The sequence below is a fragment of the Triturus cristatus genome, chromosome 5_2 (assembly GCF_964204655.1).
Source record: "Triturus cristatus chromosome 5_2, aTriCri1.1, whole genome shotgun sequence".
Lineage (NCBI taxonomy): Eukaryota > Metazoa > Chordata > Amphibia > Caudata > Salamandridae > Triturus > Triturus cristatus.
Genome location: NC_140588.1, coordinates 223203813 through 223221347, shown reverse-complemented (window position 1 = coordinate 223221347; position 17535 = coordinate 223203813). Strand labels below are relative to the sequence as shown.

The 17535-nt window shown below is 39.7% G+C and overlaps 1 protein-coding gene across 12 annotated transcripts in view; it reads left to right on the top strand.

Annotated features, from left to right (window-relative positions):
- The window catches only part of PTPRM (protein tyrosine phosphatase receptor type M), a 1478792-nt gene that overhangs the window by 1167064 nt on the left and 294193 nt on the right, over positions 1-17535 (top strand). For 7 of the 12 annotated variants that reach the window (XM_085607015.1, XM_085607014.1, XM_085607013.1 and 4 more), the window contains one exon: positions 16356-16507. In XM_085607015.1, the coding sequence (XP_085463141.1) occupies positions 16356-16507 (152 nt within the window). Of the gene's footprint in view, positions 1-1615; positions 1706-16355; positions 16508-17535 lie in introns of all 12 variants that reach the window. The other 5 variants (XM_085607017.1, XM_085607008.1, XM_085607007.1 and 2 more) reach the window with 1 other exon arrangement.

The following is a 17535-nucleotide window of genomic DNA, read 5'->3' as shown; positions in this document are numbered from 1 at the left end:
ATTAAGCCACGTTAAGTGGCTCAACGCCACCTTGTAAATAAGGCGAAGGGCTTATCGCCACAGGAACGTCGCAAAAAGTGACGTTCCTCTGGCGATAAGCCCTTGTAAATACGCCCCGTAGTTTCTCAGTATATAGCAAAGTTAGTATAAACAACACCATCTGTCCGAAGGCCCAGATGGTCCTACACAGCAATTTCAGCTAGTTCAGAATGAAGAAAAATGCCTGAACCTATTACATTAGGGCCAGAAACAACAATAAATTGGGTATTGCGAACAAGTTCAAGTTCAGCCTTGACTCTGCATGGTTGCTACCTAACAAGAGACAGTTAAACAAGCATTTGCAATGCAATAGGTCTTGCATTTATGAGAGTTTGAGCTATTGGCATTGTAAATGACAATGCTTTTTATTAATGTTTTTTGTTTTTTAAACGGATAAATAATGGGCGCTGTCAATTACAATGCCAGTAGCTTGAACTCTCGCAAATGCGAGACCTATTGCATTGCAAATGTGTTAGGAGAGAGCATGTCCTACCTTTTCCTGCTGGCAGGTGCAGGCAGGACAAAGCTCTTTGAGAAAATAGTGCTCAGAGGCTGTAATTAAAGCCTACCAAGCAACAACACACGTAACAGGGGATGTCCTCATGGGAGGTTACAAAATGGGAAAAGGTGGTACTAAGGAGGTACTAATAAGCCTATTGACTAATGAAAAGCCACAATTTACAATGGGCAATGACACAAGCCAATGAAAAAACTGGGCGGAGAGTTGGCAGAGCTTTATGACCATACCTTAATACAGCATGCCTTGCAGAGCAGTGCATGTGCTGCCCGGGCTCAGCCTAAAAATATGGCTGCCGTTGATTACATTTTCCTATTTCAAGCAGCTGTTGCTTATACCCTCTTTAATTTTCATAAGTATTAGGTGGAGCTTTCAGATGTTGCTGCATTCTTTAAATGTTAACATTTGCATATAGTATAGGACTAGAGCTATGAGTAAATGTAAATCTTATATAGCTCAAAGATATTTGCCCACAATTTCTCTATTGAAAGAAATTGAATGCCCCGTTTTCCAACCCCAGTCTAAATAAACAAGTTACAATGCATTAGATTAGTCCTGCGCAATGTTAATTCAGGAAGGACGGATCCATGCAACACTTTCAGGATAATTGTTGTCAGCGTTAATGATTTCCAAATAGAATTATTTTAAGTGCATTTATGTTATGAAGATATCCTGAAATTCTAGCATGCGCTTATTCTCCCAAGCAAGTGTTGGACATCTCTGGTTCAGTTCTGCAACAGTTTTTCGTCTACCTTTTTTTTGTACCAATGCAACAAGTATATTTTAATTTTTAACCACCATGTTTTCTTCATTCATCCCCTTATCATTGTGATAGTCTTTCATAAATTCTCATGCACCCTCTGTGTTACACAGGTTGCCTAATTAGGAGACCGGCATTGTCATAAGAATATAACTCTATTATTTACTAATAACTACTTCTCCCTCCATTTGTCCCAAGACCTTTTTGTACAGCTCACCCAATGTTTGCCTTCTCCCTAAAGAGCCATATCATGCGCAGAAGAGTACTGCATGTGTTTACACTCCCTTTCTGCACTGCAGGGCGAGTTTGTGCAATGGAAACAGAAATGCGGATTACAGCATCCAGGCCTTACCATCCTTGACCCTTCATGAATTCTGCTATCCGCAGAGGTAGGTTTCTTGAGAGGGTCATCCTCATTACTTGGCATGTCACAAAAATAGTCCCAGTGCACCAAGTTACATTTCTATAAGACAGCATTGTCGGCGCATGGGTAGACCGAGAGGCAGGCTCAGTGCAGTGTGTGAAACTAAAGCACACATGCAGGAAGAAAAATAAGCGAAGCTTGGGGCAGTCTAAGGTAGTTGAGTTCTGCGGCAGGATGGAGACTAAAATGATGGAATAAAGGAGGGCCTTAGAGGAGAATAAATGTTTACTTGTGTGGTCTGAGCTAGATCAGTCAGCTCTAAGGCAAAGACCTTGATGGGGACAAAATAAAGATTGCGGTGTTGCGAATGACTTATCATGTATGCATTTGAGTGAACCATTTTGTAAGGAGAGCATTTCAAGGGCTTGAAACAAATTACACAATGATTTCGCTGTAAACAACTTCGTCAAATATTGCAAACATTTAAAAACATAGCAGCTTGATTTTGCAAGAAGATGGGGGAAGTGTAATCAGTATGACATGGTATAGTTGGAGCCGTTGAGTGAGTTTTTTTTGTCTTTGACAATTTATTAGATCAATGATTTGTAGAGTTAGAAATTTACAATATTGACTAATGCAATTACTATAATAATAATCCAGGAAATTAATAATCAAATTCCCACCCCTTATTTTAATTAAAAGTTTCCCTAGTGTATTATTTAAAATTGGCTTTTTCAGCAGCTAGCAGAGAAACAATTCTACACCTGTTCATTGAAAACAAAATAGTAAAATAGAGGTTTGTCTGTTAACTGCCATGTTTATTTCTCTGAACGTTTCTGGAGTGAGGTACTTGAAAGGGATGGACAAGCTGTAATCCTGCAGTTTATTTCAGATGTATCGCTGATATCCATTTCCCTTTGAACCCTTATATCTATGTGTATTTAAGTTCTCTTTAGGAGCGTTGCTTTCTTCGCTCAAGTTTCACGTGCCTTTATAAGTTTCAACAGGTCCATTTTGTTTCGTGGCACTAGCACCATGTTGATGTTCACCTGCAAAATCACGAAGCATTGAGGCCTGTAAAGGCACATGCCTATTTATTTAACTGCTGTCAAAATTGTACGTGTTGGTGAATCAAGATTTTCACTTTTCTGTATCATGTCTGAAAGGAGACACAGAAATCGAATTTAAAAAAAATCATAGCATTGCTTTCTGCAATTTTGAGCATTCCCAAGAACTTCCCAAGAGTGTGACTGAAAATTTAGGTAAATCCTTACATTTTCCGATGCACTCCACTAGTAAACTTACTACTGCAAGAAAGCATGCATGAGTGTCGTAGACTGATTAGTGAAATTCAGAAAGGTACTTCTCTTTTTTCTTTTTCTTTCACTCTTGTTTACCTTTATTTTGTTATCTGTTTATCGCATTCTCTTGCTTTGCCACAAGCCCCAGTCTCTTCTATTTCCTTTCTTCAATTTCTCCCTTTCCTTCTTTTCTGCCTCTATTTAAATCACTTTTCTCTCATTTTTAGGTATTGCCTACCAGCCAAATGTTAGCTGTCTATATGAGCAAGTCTCTTGTGAACCATACCAAAAATTTACAATGGGTTTGGAGCCCGCCCCTTGCTTCCATTGCTTGGCCTTATAATCTCTTATTTGCTTGCTGTTTATTCGATGTCTTGCCTTCCTCTTCTTGTGTTTATCCCTTCTTGTAGTGTACCCACTTTACCATTCTTTTGCCTGACTTCTATCCTTCCACTACTTTCACATTTCGCAAACTACTTTTTTCTTTGCCTTGCAGCGCTCCATGAGAGTGGACGTGTATTTTCCTATTAGTTCATGGTATGCCTGTAGTTTAAAGAAGATAAAATGCCGTTGCCTGTCCCCGAACATTTTTAAATTATTAGCTTCTTTTTGGGGTTTTAATGATAGTTGGTTCGAAATGTCCCCCTGCTCCTTTCTTTCAACGTTAAACTTTAATTACTAAGACGTTTGACATAACGAGTCCGACTGCTCTTCCCATGTGGTGCATAGTGCCTCCAATTAATAAATGTGTGTTTGCACACACTACTTACTCTGTTAGAAACAGCATAAAAGAAGTGGTATTGTGTGTGCCGTAAGCTGCACTCTTTGGAAGGAGTGCAGCCCATGTGAGTGGAATACGAAAGTGCGGTCTTAAATTATTAATCGACTCTTTCAAAGTCCTTTTTGATATAGGGAGGTGATTTTCAAATCTGTCATGAAGTTACTTCACAGCACACCTTTCATGTCGCATTCATTCAGCTGTAATAAGCCCGCGTGGCTTCCTGGGTACGCTTTTTCTGATCCTATAAGCTTCTGTGTCTGTCTGGAAATGAATAGAAAAAAAAGTCTTGATAAAAGTGACTTTTAGAATTAGTTTTTTATGTAGAAATAGTTAGGGATAAAATGGCTTTCCTCCCCGACAAGATCACCCCGGTTGAACCGACACTTCACTACAGAAATTGTGCTGGTACTATTTCCACCATTTCACGTAACAGGAGGCGGAGGACCTTATTATTTGATAAGTTGATGCCTTCTGGACTTTCTTTAACACGTCAGGCAGAGACTAGCATTATGTGCAGTACGCGGTATATCCCTTCAGTGTGTGTTCATATCTGGCAATACAAAGTGATCGGCGCGGCTCATTTACAGCAGGTAATGAAAATTGGTCCTTCCTCCTGCAACCAACTCCAGATTGCAGTGCCTGTGGTGTACTGGTGAGCACCTCTCTGAATTAGGCCTATAGTCTGGGTGCCTTCATCGGGGGCAGCGGTAGGACTCCTCAAGGCCTGATAGCATGTGGGAGGGCTTCAGAGGCAGTATACCTTCAGAGGATGGATTTATCCCTTCATGGGAGAGGATGGCACACCCCTTCTTGGCCCAGCAGCATACTACCAAAATGGAGCTCAGGGAGGAATTGTATGGCAGCTGGAATGAATAGCAGATTCCTTCTCCTAGTTTCTTCCTTGTCTGTACATGACCTTAAAAGGTGATGAAAACTGTTCCTGTGACTTGTTTTAAATGCAGGCTGTTGTGTTTAGGGCTATTAATCACTCCCTCAGGGGGATTTAGTACATTTCAGCCCTGCATCATATCCCAGGTGATCGATGGAATGAGCCTAGGACTTGACCTTGGTGCAGCGGCAAGCATCTATAAATATTATAAGAAAAAATGGGAGTTGTCATTGGGAGTGTGCAAAAAGAAGAGTCATTGGCTGATTTCCTTTTCCTGATTATGGCGTTTCTCTAAGTGTCTGCACTGTATGAACCATAATGAAGGCACTGGTCCGTTGGCAGCCGATTAGGATTAATATAGGTTTGGTTTCATTTTCCTAATCATGTTCATTTAACCTTTTCTATTTTTTTTTACTAGTGTCTCACGTTTTACACATCGCTTCCATTGCCTAGTGCAGTGGCGCAGTACGTTTTCCATAGGGAAAGGTAAAAGTCTGTGCGTGATTGTGAGGAGATTTGGGTTCATGGCCAGTGTTCACTTTAGAGTTATCCATTGTCACAAAAGATGCTCCTTGGCAAATAAAGCTTGATCCTTTCTTTCAGAGAGTATGGAGGGTTTCTGTGAACAAGCGCAGGGATTTTAGGTTCAGGAGGGTCCCTTCATGTTCGAGATCCTCCTGGGCTGCTATTTGTGCAATGAGTGGCTACAAACTTTTAGACATGTTGTTGCTGAGTTCCCACAAATCCCTTGCCAAGGGGCTCTCTGCAGAAGGCATGAGCTCAAGATCTACTCCTCGGGGATGGTGGGAGTGCGCCTTGAGACAGACCCTCACGGTTGAGTAGCAGCGCTATACAAGACCCTGATTGATTGATTGAGTGCAACAACCAACAATTCAGAAAGTGATATAGCTAAAGATATAAAAGATCAGTTTAAGCTCTATTAAAATAGTGAAATACATTAAATAAGACCCCAAAGCCGGAGATTATATGGAAAAATAGGTATAACTATTTTCATTGAATTGGGGATACATTTGAGATTGGAGCCACTAGCAGTCTAAGCTCCATTAAGACCCCCAAAGCCAGACAATATATGAGAAAATCAGTGTAACTATTTTCATTTAAATGGAATGAGAGCTACATTTGAGATAGGAGCCATCAGGAAAAAATGCTAGTCTGAGAAATGGAGTCCAAGTTAGAACACCCCAATCGCTATGGTCTTTTAAATGGATCAAAAGGTAGGCTGATAAGCAAGCAGACGCAGTCGGACTGGTGTTAGGGATTGGATCCAGTTAGCATCAAACTGTAAGATTTTCTTGAAGCTCAGTCCTCTCCAGTGGCAGTCATCTCAAGGGTACCTCTAGGGAAGTCTCCATGAAATGGGATAGACAGAGGTTAACTGGTGCATCGCTTTGGTATAATGACGTGGTTGTACAGTGTAGAGGGCTGTGCTCTCTTCAGAGAGGGGTCATCACAGGCTGCAGCCTTAAATTATTTCCAGATCCTTCGATCAAGCTTGAGGCCCAGGTATAAAGGTATTGCATGGTTGAAAGAAGCCATAGAGCGGATCTTTGTGTCAGTTGTTTTTTGGCAAAGCTCAGCAAACGTTTTGTCTTTGTCGAAGTCTGTGATATTGGTATCTGACACTTGGGTGTTAGCAGAATTTGGATCCCAAAAAACATATTGGTCTTCTTTTAACATGTCCACAGCCTCACCTGACGGCCAATGCCAACAGGGAACCACTACTGTTGCCCTACTCAGTTGCCTGATAGAAACAGGGCTTTAGTTTGGCTGTTCTTTGCTTGTCCTTTCCCCTCCTGTGCTCCACAGTAGCCAGACTTACCACCACATTTTCTTGAAACTTCCTTCTCATAGAGTAGGTAAACAGGGCACCAGCATTAGGCAGAACACCATGTGGTGCCCAGGAGTAAAATGAAGAATTGCCTCTGCTTTGTCTAGTAGGATAACCACCAATCCAAGGGATACACAAATGAGCAGTCCCGCTTCACACCCGGGGGATGTATTCATCTCCCAAACTGTTACAAGGTTAGTTTGTTCAGCGTAACATTTTTTAAGGAAACCCTCGAGTTAATTTGTACCTTTTCCAGATTCTGTAGCACCAATGATCCACCTTTCCTACCTTTTCCATGAAGCTAACCCACTCACTCTTTTACAGCATTGGTTTTAGCAGTGTAGAATTTCTACATTCACAGATTCAGTTCAGGAGAACTCCTTTTCAGGCCCTGCTCTTACCTTCAATACAGTTATGGGCTCTAGTCTGACTTCCCCCGAAAGTTTCCCTTTCTTCAGCTTTGCCAAATCAAAAGGAGAGGTTCAAAGAAAGTTACAGTGAATAGGCCAACCACACATTGTGCTGGTGTCAGTTATTCATTGCTTTGACCCCAAGGAAAGAGAGATTTATGCATGTGGTGTAATTAGAACTCTGGTGGCCCAACATTTCAGGCAGTAAGGTTGGCAATAGTTCTTTAGCAATTAGATGGTTTATTAGCCATTGATACAGTTAAGAAAATGTGTTTTATGTGTGGCGAGAAACAGGTATTATGTTTTAACCTCTCAGAAAACACGTGATGGAGTGCCAACTGATTAACAGAATCACTTGAATACATTGGTGCTTCTCAAGTATCTGTATTTTGAGGATAGTCTCTAAAATCAGTTACACTGGGGCTCTCACAAGGTTACGTTTAATTGTTCCAACTTTCCCAGGACTTGTGGAAATTGTGTGGCATCTTTTGTTTTGTTACACCTATTTTTCAAAATGCATTGGTGTGTCTTTTCATTTTCTGTCTAAAAAGAGTTTGACATATTTGTTCATTTCTGTATCAGCCTGTATCCCAAGGATGATAGGTTTCAGATATTGTCCCGCTGTCTAGCCCACCTCTTGAAAAACCGTGGTCATACATATTTATCTAATACACTGAATGTTGGGGCTGAACTAAATCATGTGGAAAAGTGCTATGTTCCTCACATAATAGCTTCAACCCGTGCTAATTTTCCTATCCTTGGTATTCATTGTGTTTTTTCTAATCATTGATTGCCTTACTGACAATGAGAGCCCATTTCATGGGATTCCCAAATGTATATGATCCTCTAGATGGACATTAGAGGAACAGTTCTATTGGCCAATCATGACACGATCTTCATTTTTTTTTCCTTCCCACGCAGATGAGTCATTGGGTTTTTAGGTCTCGCGCCTAGCGATGCAGCGCGAGTCCTTTTGTGGAGGGTTCCAAAACGGAGCCTGGAATCGCACACGCTCGTGCGATTCCTTTTGGTCCACGGAATTGCGTTTGCGGTCGTCTTTTTCAGAAAGACAGCACGCAATAGGCCAAAGGCGGTCGCGTTGCTCTGCCCATGGCCTATTGGTGTCTGTTACCCGCACGGCCGACATCTGTTTTCAATTATCATGCCCAGACACGGGCGCGATAATTGAAAACAGATCGCTCGCTGTGGAGCGTGTGCGCACCACTCGCTGGCTTGTTTTTAAGAGGAGGAGGACTTTCCCTGGTAGATCGTCGCAGAGCTGTATAGGTTGGGAAACGTCTGTGTAACTATGTTTGAAATACTTGTGACAGTTTATTTTTAAAAGACGGTATGGGTGGAATAACTTGCTAGAAAGATTAATTTTTGATAATTCTCTAAGAGAAAACGTACTGTATATTCCAGCCGTGACACATTCACTTGTCGGTTACTCTTCTCCTATTTCCTTCCTCGTTGATCTTTCACATTCGTTTTGCCATCTTTTTCATTCGACTTTGCAAACTTCATCGCCTTTTTTCTTTCCTCCACGTTTTCTCTGTCCTCGTCTGTCTGTCATGCTTCCCTAAAGTAATTCGCCAGAGAGGGCTGTTTATTGCGCTCCCGACCCGGCGCTTGTATAATCGGGGTTGAGGTGCCTGTAGGTTGTCAATACACAGACAGGTACTCACACCCACAGCTTGAAGTCTGTTCACGATTCCCGCTGATGTTCATAGCTGTGGCCACGGTTGGTTGTGAGGAGCAGGGGGGTGTTGAATGGTGCAAGTCTCAAGCAAGCCTGACATAACTTCGACCTTTGACCTCTATAGTGCTCAGGCACAGAAGCACCAGAAGTCCGTGCAAGAGATGCGAAAAGACGGGCCCCCACATTTCTATGGGATAGTAATTCCACCTGTCTCCCTTTCTGTAAAGGTGTCCTTAAACCGCATCTCGTCCCGCCCAGTGAGTGATAAAATGCACAATTACCAAAAAAAGCTTCTTGAAAGAGAACCCCACACGCCAATAAAAAAAAAAATTATTTGCTTTAAACTGAATCTCGTCCTGTCCGGTGAGTGATAAAATGTACAATTACCAATAAAAAGGCTTCTTGAAAGAGAAACCCACACTCCAGTAAAACAAATATTTGCAATGAAATAGGTCTCGCATTATCAAAGTTTGAGCTATTGGCATTGCTAAATAATGCAACACCAATAGCTCAAACTTTAATAATGCGAGACCTATTGCATTGTAAATGCTTGTTTACTGATTATTGTGGATCTCTGATTGGGAGACCGCGTTCCTTTCAGCCATGTAGGTCCATCCATTATTTGGTTGGGGCCCGCAATAGCCTTACAGAGATTCCATCCTCCAATTACCAAGGCATTATATACCGCACACGGTCCCACAGGTAATCCTTTAGTCCCGATGAGACTCCAGCATCCGTTATTTGGGTTGAAACATCGCCGAGAACAAAAAGAGACAGACCAGAGTTGTGTGCTAGGAACACATTGTGTACTTTACTTTTGTGATTCATTATTTGAGAAAGGACTGGCTGTCTTCTTAGAGAAACCAATTTACTGTATACTCAAATGGTCACGATTCTTTCACTTTCTGGTTCGGAATTTTTCCCTTGGGGTGCTTCTACGAATCTTATCACCATTCACTTTATGATAAATGTGATAAGGTTCCTTTATTTTATGTTTTCAAATAAAACTTCAGTTCTGTTGAATCGAATTGGATAAAGAAATGATGGCATCGTGGTTGTCAGTCCATTTTAGAGCCTATAACTAAAGATTAAGTTCTTACAGAGTACATGTATGTTTTATTACAATTTCCCCTGTATAGATTAAATCTGTGTAATCATATTGTGCTTTAAAATGAGTTCCAGTTGAACATCTGTTCTCAGTTGCTATGATCTGCATAATATCATTTGCATTGATGGGTTGGCAAAGGAATGCAGTGTGGTATGATTTATGTTGTGAGGCGAAGTTTCGTATTTGTTTTCTTCTACAATCTTGCTGGCCTGGTTTGCTTTTTGTACAATAATGCACAGATTGTTGACCATTTCAGAGAGATCACGCAAACACGGAGAACCTGATTCACAAAGGTAAACTCACATGATTAGATTTACTCATGTGTATATCATCTTCAACACCTAGGTGTAACTCCCCACTTTTAAATCTTCCCCATTTCTGAGAGGAGATGTATATGTCAGTGTAGACTTACATGTCTCTGCCCTCTCCAATGAGGGGGTGGAGCTTCCTGAGTCTGAATTTACGAGTGTAAAGTTACTACTAGTAACTTTTCACCTGTTGTTGGAGATCTCCATACGGGAAAATATAGGGAGGTTTAATAAATGTTATTTCTTTAATCAATAATATTTTAATGTAGAGTATGTCTATAAAATAAATATCAAAATAAATGTGTATGTATTAATAAATAAACTCATTTAAAAATATTATAGCTTTATAGCCTGCAGTAGTGGGCTACACCGGCCATTAAAGGCCCACTTCAACGATAAAGGCCTGAGCCGAAGGTGAGGGCCTTTAACAAGGGAGCAGGCTTTTAATGGCTGGTATAACCAGTTACGGCGGGCACTAAATGTATTAGAACATTCTGCCCCATGAGGGCAGAATGTTCTAATTAGTAAAAACAAAGGCCTTACGGAGCCCGTGGTGGTTGAAATCTCCTCAGCTCCATGAGGCCTTAGTTCACAGCTGTTGCTGAGAATGTTTTACAGCTAAAAGCACGCCGTGTAGGGCCACAGCTGTTAGCTGTTGAACATTTACAGCAAGACCTGTGAAAAGGGGCTGAAGTCAGCCCCTGGTTCTCCTAGGTTTGGTTGAATTTGTAGTTCAAGCAAAGCCAGGGAAACCCAGGAGCTGAACAGCATTCCCCCTTCCCATGCTCAAGTTATTCTAAGAACGAATGTAGGGGGAAGGCTCCGGTGTGCCCTGTGGCATAGCCCCTGCATTTCGCTTCCCCTGCCCACTCCATGTATTTTGGAGAGGCAGGGAAAGAGAAGGGCAGAAGCTGTTTATTAGAACTTTGAAATGTTGAGTGCAGCGGGTCTGTACCAGTTTATGTAGGCTGCTGCTGCTCCATTGTATTAAATGGAGCTTCCATCATTCCAATGTTGTAATACATATTAGTTTAATTTCATAAATATTAATTTTAAATCTATTTTTTATTTAAAAAGTTACCCACCCTCACTAACATTTTTATTAATGTGTGTTAAACCTGATTAAAACCTATGTATGTAATAATGTTCAATACGTTTTATATTTCTTCAAATTAGTTAAAAAGGGGTATTCATTTTTATAAATTAAGTCTACTATTAATTTTTAAATATAAAATAATTATAATGAATTTCTTATTATATATATATATATATATATATATATATATATATATATATATATATATATATATATATATATATATATATATACACATATTCATTCAATTTTGATCACGAAGAATAGTCTGCTGACCTTTATGCACATACAAAAATCATAGGAATGAACTAATAACGGATTTTTTTCAAAATGATATTTGTATATTTATAAGTTTATTCTATTGAAATGTTTGAGAATCAAGTATTTTTATATATGCATTTTTATTAACACTGTTTTTACTCAGGAATGACAACATAACATTTTGATACATTATTTAAAAACTTTTATCATGAAGTTATACATTTTGTATTACATGGAGGAGCAGCCAATGTATTAAAACCTATTTATTTATTTACTTATTTGTTCAATTTCAATTTTTAAGATTATATACTTGATAGAGTATTTCTTTCATGTCTATTGCCAATCAGGGACTGAATGTTGCACATGTCACTTTAAAAGGGGTGTAAGTAACTAAGAGCGTTGTCATGTGATCAAGGTCCGGCTGGACCCAAACGCGTTATGGCTGACAAAGAATAAAGCAAACTTAGCACTTACTCTGTGGTCCGTGCCTGCTTTTCCTCGACATGAAGTGGCTTTGAAAGAAGGCAGGTCAATTCGATATATATATATATATATATATATATATCAATGTATAACTTAATATATTTTAAATGAATTACTACAGGATGTTATTTTAAATCCCTGCCTCTATTGATTTCCAGTGTGTTGCTGTTTTAGTGGTCGGCCCTGTGTTGTGTCGGACTTGCTTCAAGGCTGGGTTGGAGAAAATTTAAGCTTGCTTTGACACTATTAGGGCTGCAGTAACTTTAGAAATGTATTGTTTTAATAGCATTGATCTTACTCTTTGTGGGTGAGTGTTTTGCATGGGTTTATAGCTCCCAAACCCTTCTTTTATTTCCTCTCGGCCCCACCCATTTTTGAGTAATATATTCCCATTTTTTCCGCCAATTCTTTGGTCCCTTCAAGATGTGCAACAAAATGTCAGATTTGTGTATGCCAAGATCTATGTATGCCACCATCACAGAGATTTCCAGCCATAGGTTTGTGAATTGCATTTTGTAGTTAGTAGTACTCTTGGAGTACTACTTTACGTACTACAAAATGTAGCATGAAAATCCACTTGAATGAGTGTAAATTTCATCTACTTCTTAGAGACACACCAGTTCTGGGTTGTACAAGTTTATGCTGTTTCTAGGTTTCTTTGTGTGTAGGAATGAACTGGATCACAAACAGCATGCCACACGTGGAATAAAAAAAACTGCGAAAATGATTTGGCTTTATTTAATAACAGCATTTTTATAGGTGAGCCATAGCCGCATACCAGAGGCCTGCTTGATCTATAACTGGAACTATAACAGAGGCATTCCCGCCTGACAGATAGGAGAGCTACACAGAAGTCTTGTACCAAAGTTTAGGCATGACTGTATGTCTTGCTTTCTACACTCCCATGATGACTAAGGACAGCTTATCCAGGCATTTTACTATTCTAATTGAAATAAAAATGTAGCTTTAGTGCAATATATGATTTAACGTTATGGATAGATGTATGTATTTTGTTTATGTATTTATTATGCATACACAGGTGAGGTACACAGTAGTCTAGTTTCAAGGCTTCAAGTCTAGTCAAATCTAGTTTCAAGCTTCATATGTAAATGTTTTAAAAACAGGTTATTTTCATTACTGTGCACCCCATATGTTTTTTAAGGAAAGGCCCCAGAAGGTACATTTTCTTTTACTCAGATATGATCTTGCTATCTTGCCAGGTTTCCCTTTTTGTAGGATTCCATCATGGTGCGCTACTACTGCTAATGTCTGCTGCGTAATTTTAGTTTTAGAAAAGTGTTCCAAAATCAAAATTTGATATTACTATTGTATTGGCTTTTTCCTGCCCCATTAATCTGTACACATGGAGTCAGGAGCACAAACTTAACACAAGTAATCCACAATAAAAAACACAAATTACTAAACTACTAACTATTAAACTCTAATCTTGTGTTTGGGAGAAGCATGCTACTCGCCACAAAGCACTTCAGTGCCTTGTCAGGAGTAAAGTGACAGGGCAAAAATTGAGGGTAGACTGTGTCTCCCCACTTTTTTCACAGGGTGGACTCTGTCTACCTTGTCAAGAGGCTGGGCCACAAAAATCTGCTAAACTTCTCCCTGTGTAATTTTTAGACACCAGGACACATTAAGCAGCGCCTGCACATTGTCTGCTTTCATTACGAGCAGCAACGTTCAAGCGAGAAAGAGGCTTATCAGATTCCAGCTGGGCTTATAACAAAAGTAAGTAGAGTGTAATGGGGCAACCCAGTGTCCCTCAGAACCTGGTGAAATTGATAATTGGTACAAATGATTCTGTCGGGTATAACAATCGCTTGGCGTTTAAGCAAGAATTAATTGTTGGAAAAAAATGTCAAAGTTTAAAGATAGTTAAATATCATGGATCAATCAGAGACACGCCAAAAACAAAACACAATGTATTGACTCAAGACTTTATATATCCATTGATTGTTGCATGAAAAATAATGCTGTTGTACAGTGGTTTTAGAGGACAAAAGTAATAGTAATAGCAAAGTGACAAAACATAATGTGGCAGTGCAACATATATATGTATATATAACACGTAACTGTTACAAAATCAAATTACATAAGGACATTGGTGAAATTATCCGTCCAATTGTTACAAACTAGACCCTGTGTTATTATTCACATTGGTTTCAAATGGTGTAGTGGCTCTGGACATGATACTATTGTGCGTTGACGTTTTGACCCAGGATGTACGTGTTATTGGAGAAACATCACGGGGGTCTTCTTCAGTACTCCAAGAACACGTACATCCTGGGTTGAAACGTCGACGCACAATAGTATGATGTCCAGAGCCACTACACCCTTGAAATCAATGTGAATAAGAACACAGGGTCTGGTTTGTAACAATTGGACGGATAATCTCACCTACATCTTTGTATCATTTTATTTTTGTAACAGTTACGTGCTGTATTTATATATATGTTGCACTGCCACATTATATGTTTTGTTACTGTATTATTAATATTACTTTTGTCCTCTAAATCCACGGTACAACAGCCTTACATTCCATGCAACAATCAATGGATATATAAAGTCTTGAATCAATACATTGTGTTTTGTTTTGGATGTGTCTTTGATTGATCCATGATATTTAACTATCTTTGAACTTTGGAAAAAAATTCCAACAGTTAGTTCTTGTTTAAACGCTAAGCGATTTTTATACCCAACAGAACCTTTTGTGCTTATAACAAAGCCTGACTGGGAGCTATTGGGAGCCTCGCACCTAAATGCAATAAAAAAGGAACAAAGGCACACAGCTTATCACTGCACTGTTACTTAAGAGAGGCACACTTTTTACTTTGTTCCGTCCCTGTATACAAGACATATGCATGCGCTCTAAGAATGTCAGATGTGTTGGTCTGTCTCAATATTTACACAAATAATTTAAATACCGCTTTTTTGGATTATATCTTTTATAGCGCTACTCACTTAAATGCAGGGTGTCAGAGCACGTTACTTCACACATACACATTATACATTGACAAAAAATCATATTTGTATAAATCAGTGTACAGGATGTGTTACATGAGACAGTGAGGCTTACAGGGTGTAGGGGCCACATGGCCTTCAGAGCTCACTGTGCTATATTAGAAGGATTCCAATTTCTGAACTGCTGGTAGCAAAAGGATATCTGTGTTAAAAGCAGTAACCCACTCACCGATTTACATAAAATAAAAACCTTTCCTCTGCATGTTACATGATTGTGCATTGCAGGAGACATATTAGCACTCAATGCTACTTTGATTTAAAACTGGGACTAGACAAAACACAGATCTCTCTAGCAAATATGTAAACCTCTAGAGTTATCTTACCATTATTATTATTATTCCCTGAGATTTACCCTACACACAAAGACATCTGCAGCAGGTGTCTTAACACCATAAGATATTTTAAAATGCAGACTTTGCAACACGTTAAGCAGAATAGATTTATGGCAAATTGTTTCCTTGTTGCCAATTTCTTTGTGACTGGGTTTTAAAGAATAAATGTGTAAATTGAGGCCCAGATTTTGCTTCAGGGTTGCCACATGTTTTTGGCAGATCCACGAAGCAAAGTCTCATTTGGTAAATATTGTAATGCACTCAAATATTTTCATGATAGACCTGCTAATAAACGTGTGAGTTCTTAAGATCTGATGTCACTTCTTGTGATGTCACTTTCTGTGATGCCATGTGGGATGTTACGTGTGGTGATGTCACACACTGTGATGTGACACGCCACGATGTCACTTCTTTTTTTTAGGACTTGTGCATTGCCTGATAAGCGATTTATAAATGCAGTTTACAATCACAATATAATACCATTCTGTTTTACTTGCAGAAGTGGGCGAATCCAGAATGCTTAGATATCTTTTGTCATATTAACATCTCATTGTTTCAGTATGTTGCTGTTTCTCTCCCTGCCCCTTTCTCTGAAGCAAAACAGTTTTTTAAGCCAATTTTCTCCCTTGTTCTTTATGTAACTAAGTGTAGCAGTTTCGGGTTGTTTTTGTGTGCGCGCAATTGAATAACTATTTTTGTCTCTAAATTTTATTCGCATGAAATTCTGTTAGAGTGAAAACACAAAATAATTATTTTATATTTCCTTCTCTTTATATTCCATCATAAAGGTTGTGGCGCGTGTATAAGCGCTTAATTTAAATGTGTCCTAATTGAATTTTTAAATCTTCCGCATCTTAGAAGACAGCACTTTCAAAAGATTGTTCTAGCCCATAGCTCAACTTCTTCAACAGCTGTAGATCTCGTCTATATTCTTGGCTTCCTGGCAGAACTTTCTTCATAATTATGTCAGCAGAAACACGCCTCCTCCTCCACTGAACTGCTCCTTCCACTTCCACAGGTCGCTCAGTGCCAATCCGCCACCTGCATAACTCTAAAAGCTGGCTCGCAGTGTCTGTAGTCTTGCTGGGCTTCATGTTTTTTTTTTCTTTCTTTTCATTGTTCAAGAAAATTGGCCAAGAAGCGTAAAGAAACACTCAGCAGTACTCGTCAGGAAATGACAGTGATGGTGAATTCGATGGATAAAAGCTATGCTGAGCAAGGTACCAACTGCGACGAGGCCTTTTCGTTCATGGACACGCAGAATTTGAATGGCAGATGTAAGTTCAAAGTGATTTCAAAAGGCCTGTATTGTTCGCTTGGTATGAGTTTTTTGGGGTGGGAGTGGAGCACCGGGCGAGGGACAGATTTGGGAAGGAAAGATTCTCAGCCATTCCCCACTTTCCGCGGGAAAATCTCTGGGATCCAGAAAGCCACTTGCTGTGCTTCACATCACCCTGTATATGGTACTTAGCCAGACTGTCTGGCGAGATGCACGATGGGATCTTATAAACAAAATAATGATCGTTTCTGTGTCTACTGTCAAGTATTTTGCATGTAATGGTACCATACAGTATACGCAGCGCGCATGCTATGTGTTTTTTTCCCCCACTTGATATTTCCCTTCTGCAGAAGGATTGGAAATGAGGTCTGTTGTTTCTTCTAACAATGTCAGAAATTCTTTTGTCTCCAAACTGCCATAAATAAAAAAGAAAGACGGCGCCTTAAGCTGTCAACCTGTCAAAAAATTGTTTTCTGCTTATTCTACCCTGCAAAGGTTAGTTTTTCTCAATCCTACTGCACACTGGAAGACATAATAGAAACCGTCAGCATATTTTTGACTTTATAACCTCACTGTCCTCACTTTCACTCTCACTGCATCGCTCTGGGTTCCTTGTGCTACAGTGCATAACTGTTGTTCGTCACTGTTTGGACTTATGCTGAACATGGGAACACAAAACATTGATTTCCTATCCACCAGGGCACCACAAAGCATTGCTTTTATTATGTCATTACCCCTTGACAGCATCTTTCCCATCGACCGTGTAGTGTTCTTGGGAGTAGAATGTTGGTGGGGGGCAGGTTCTAGGAATGTGGGAGATGGGAGTATTCTGGTGGGGATGGTTTATTCTACAGTAACTGAGCCAGTTAGGTGGTTAAAGCTCTCTTCTCTCTGTTGCATTAAATTATCTAAACTACCTTGTGTTGTGTAAGAATGTTTTCTCTACACATACTGGCAATGAGTGGGAAGAAGGAACACAGCGCTCATATTGGCCCTACGTGGTGTCCGGCGGGTTTCGTGTGGTGG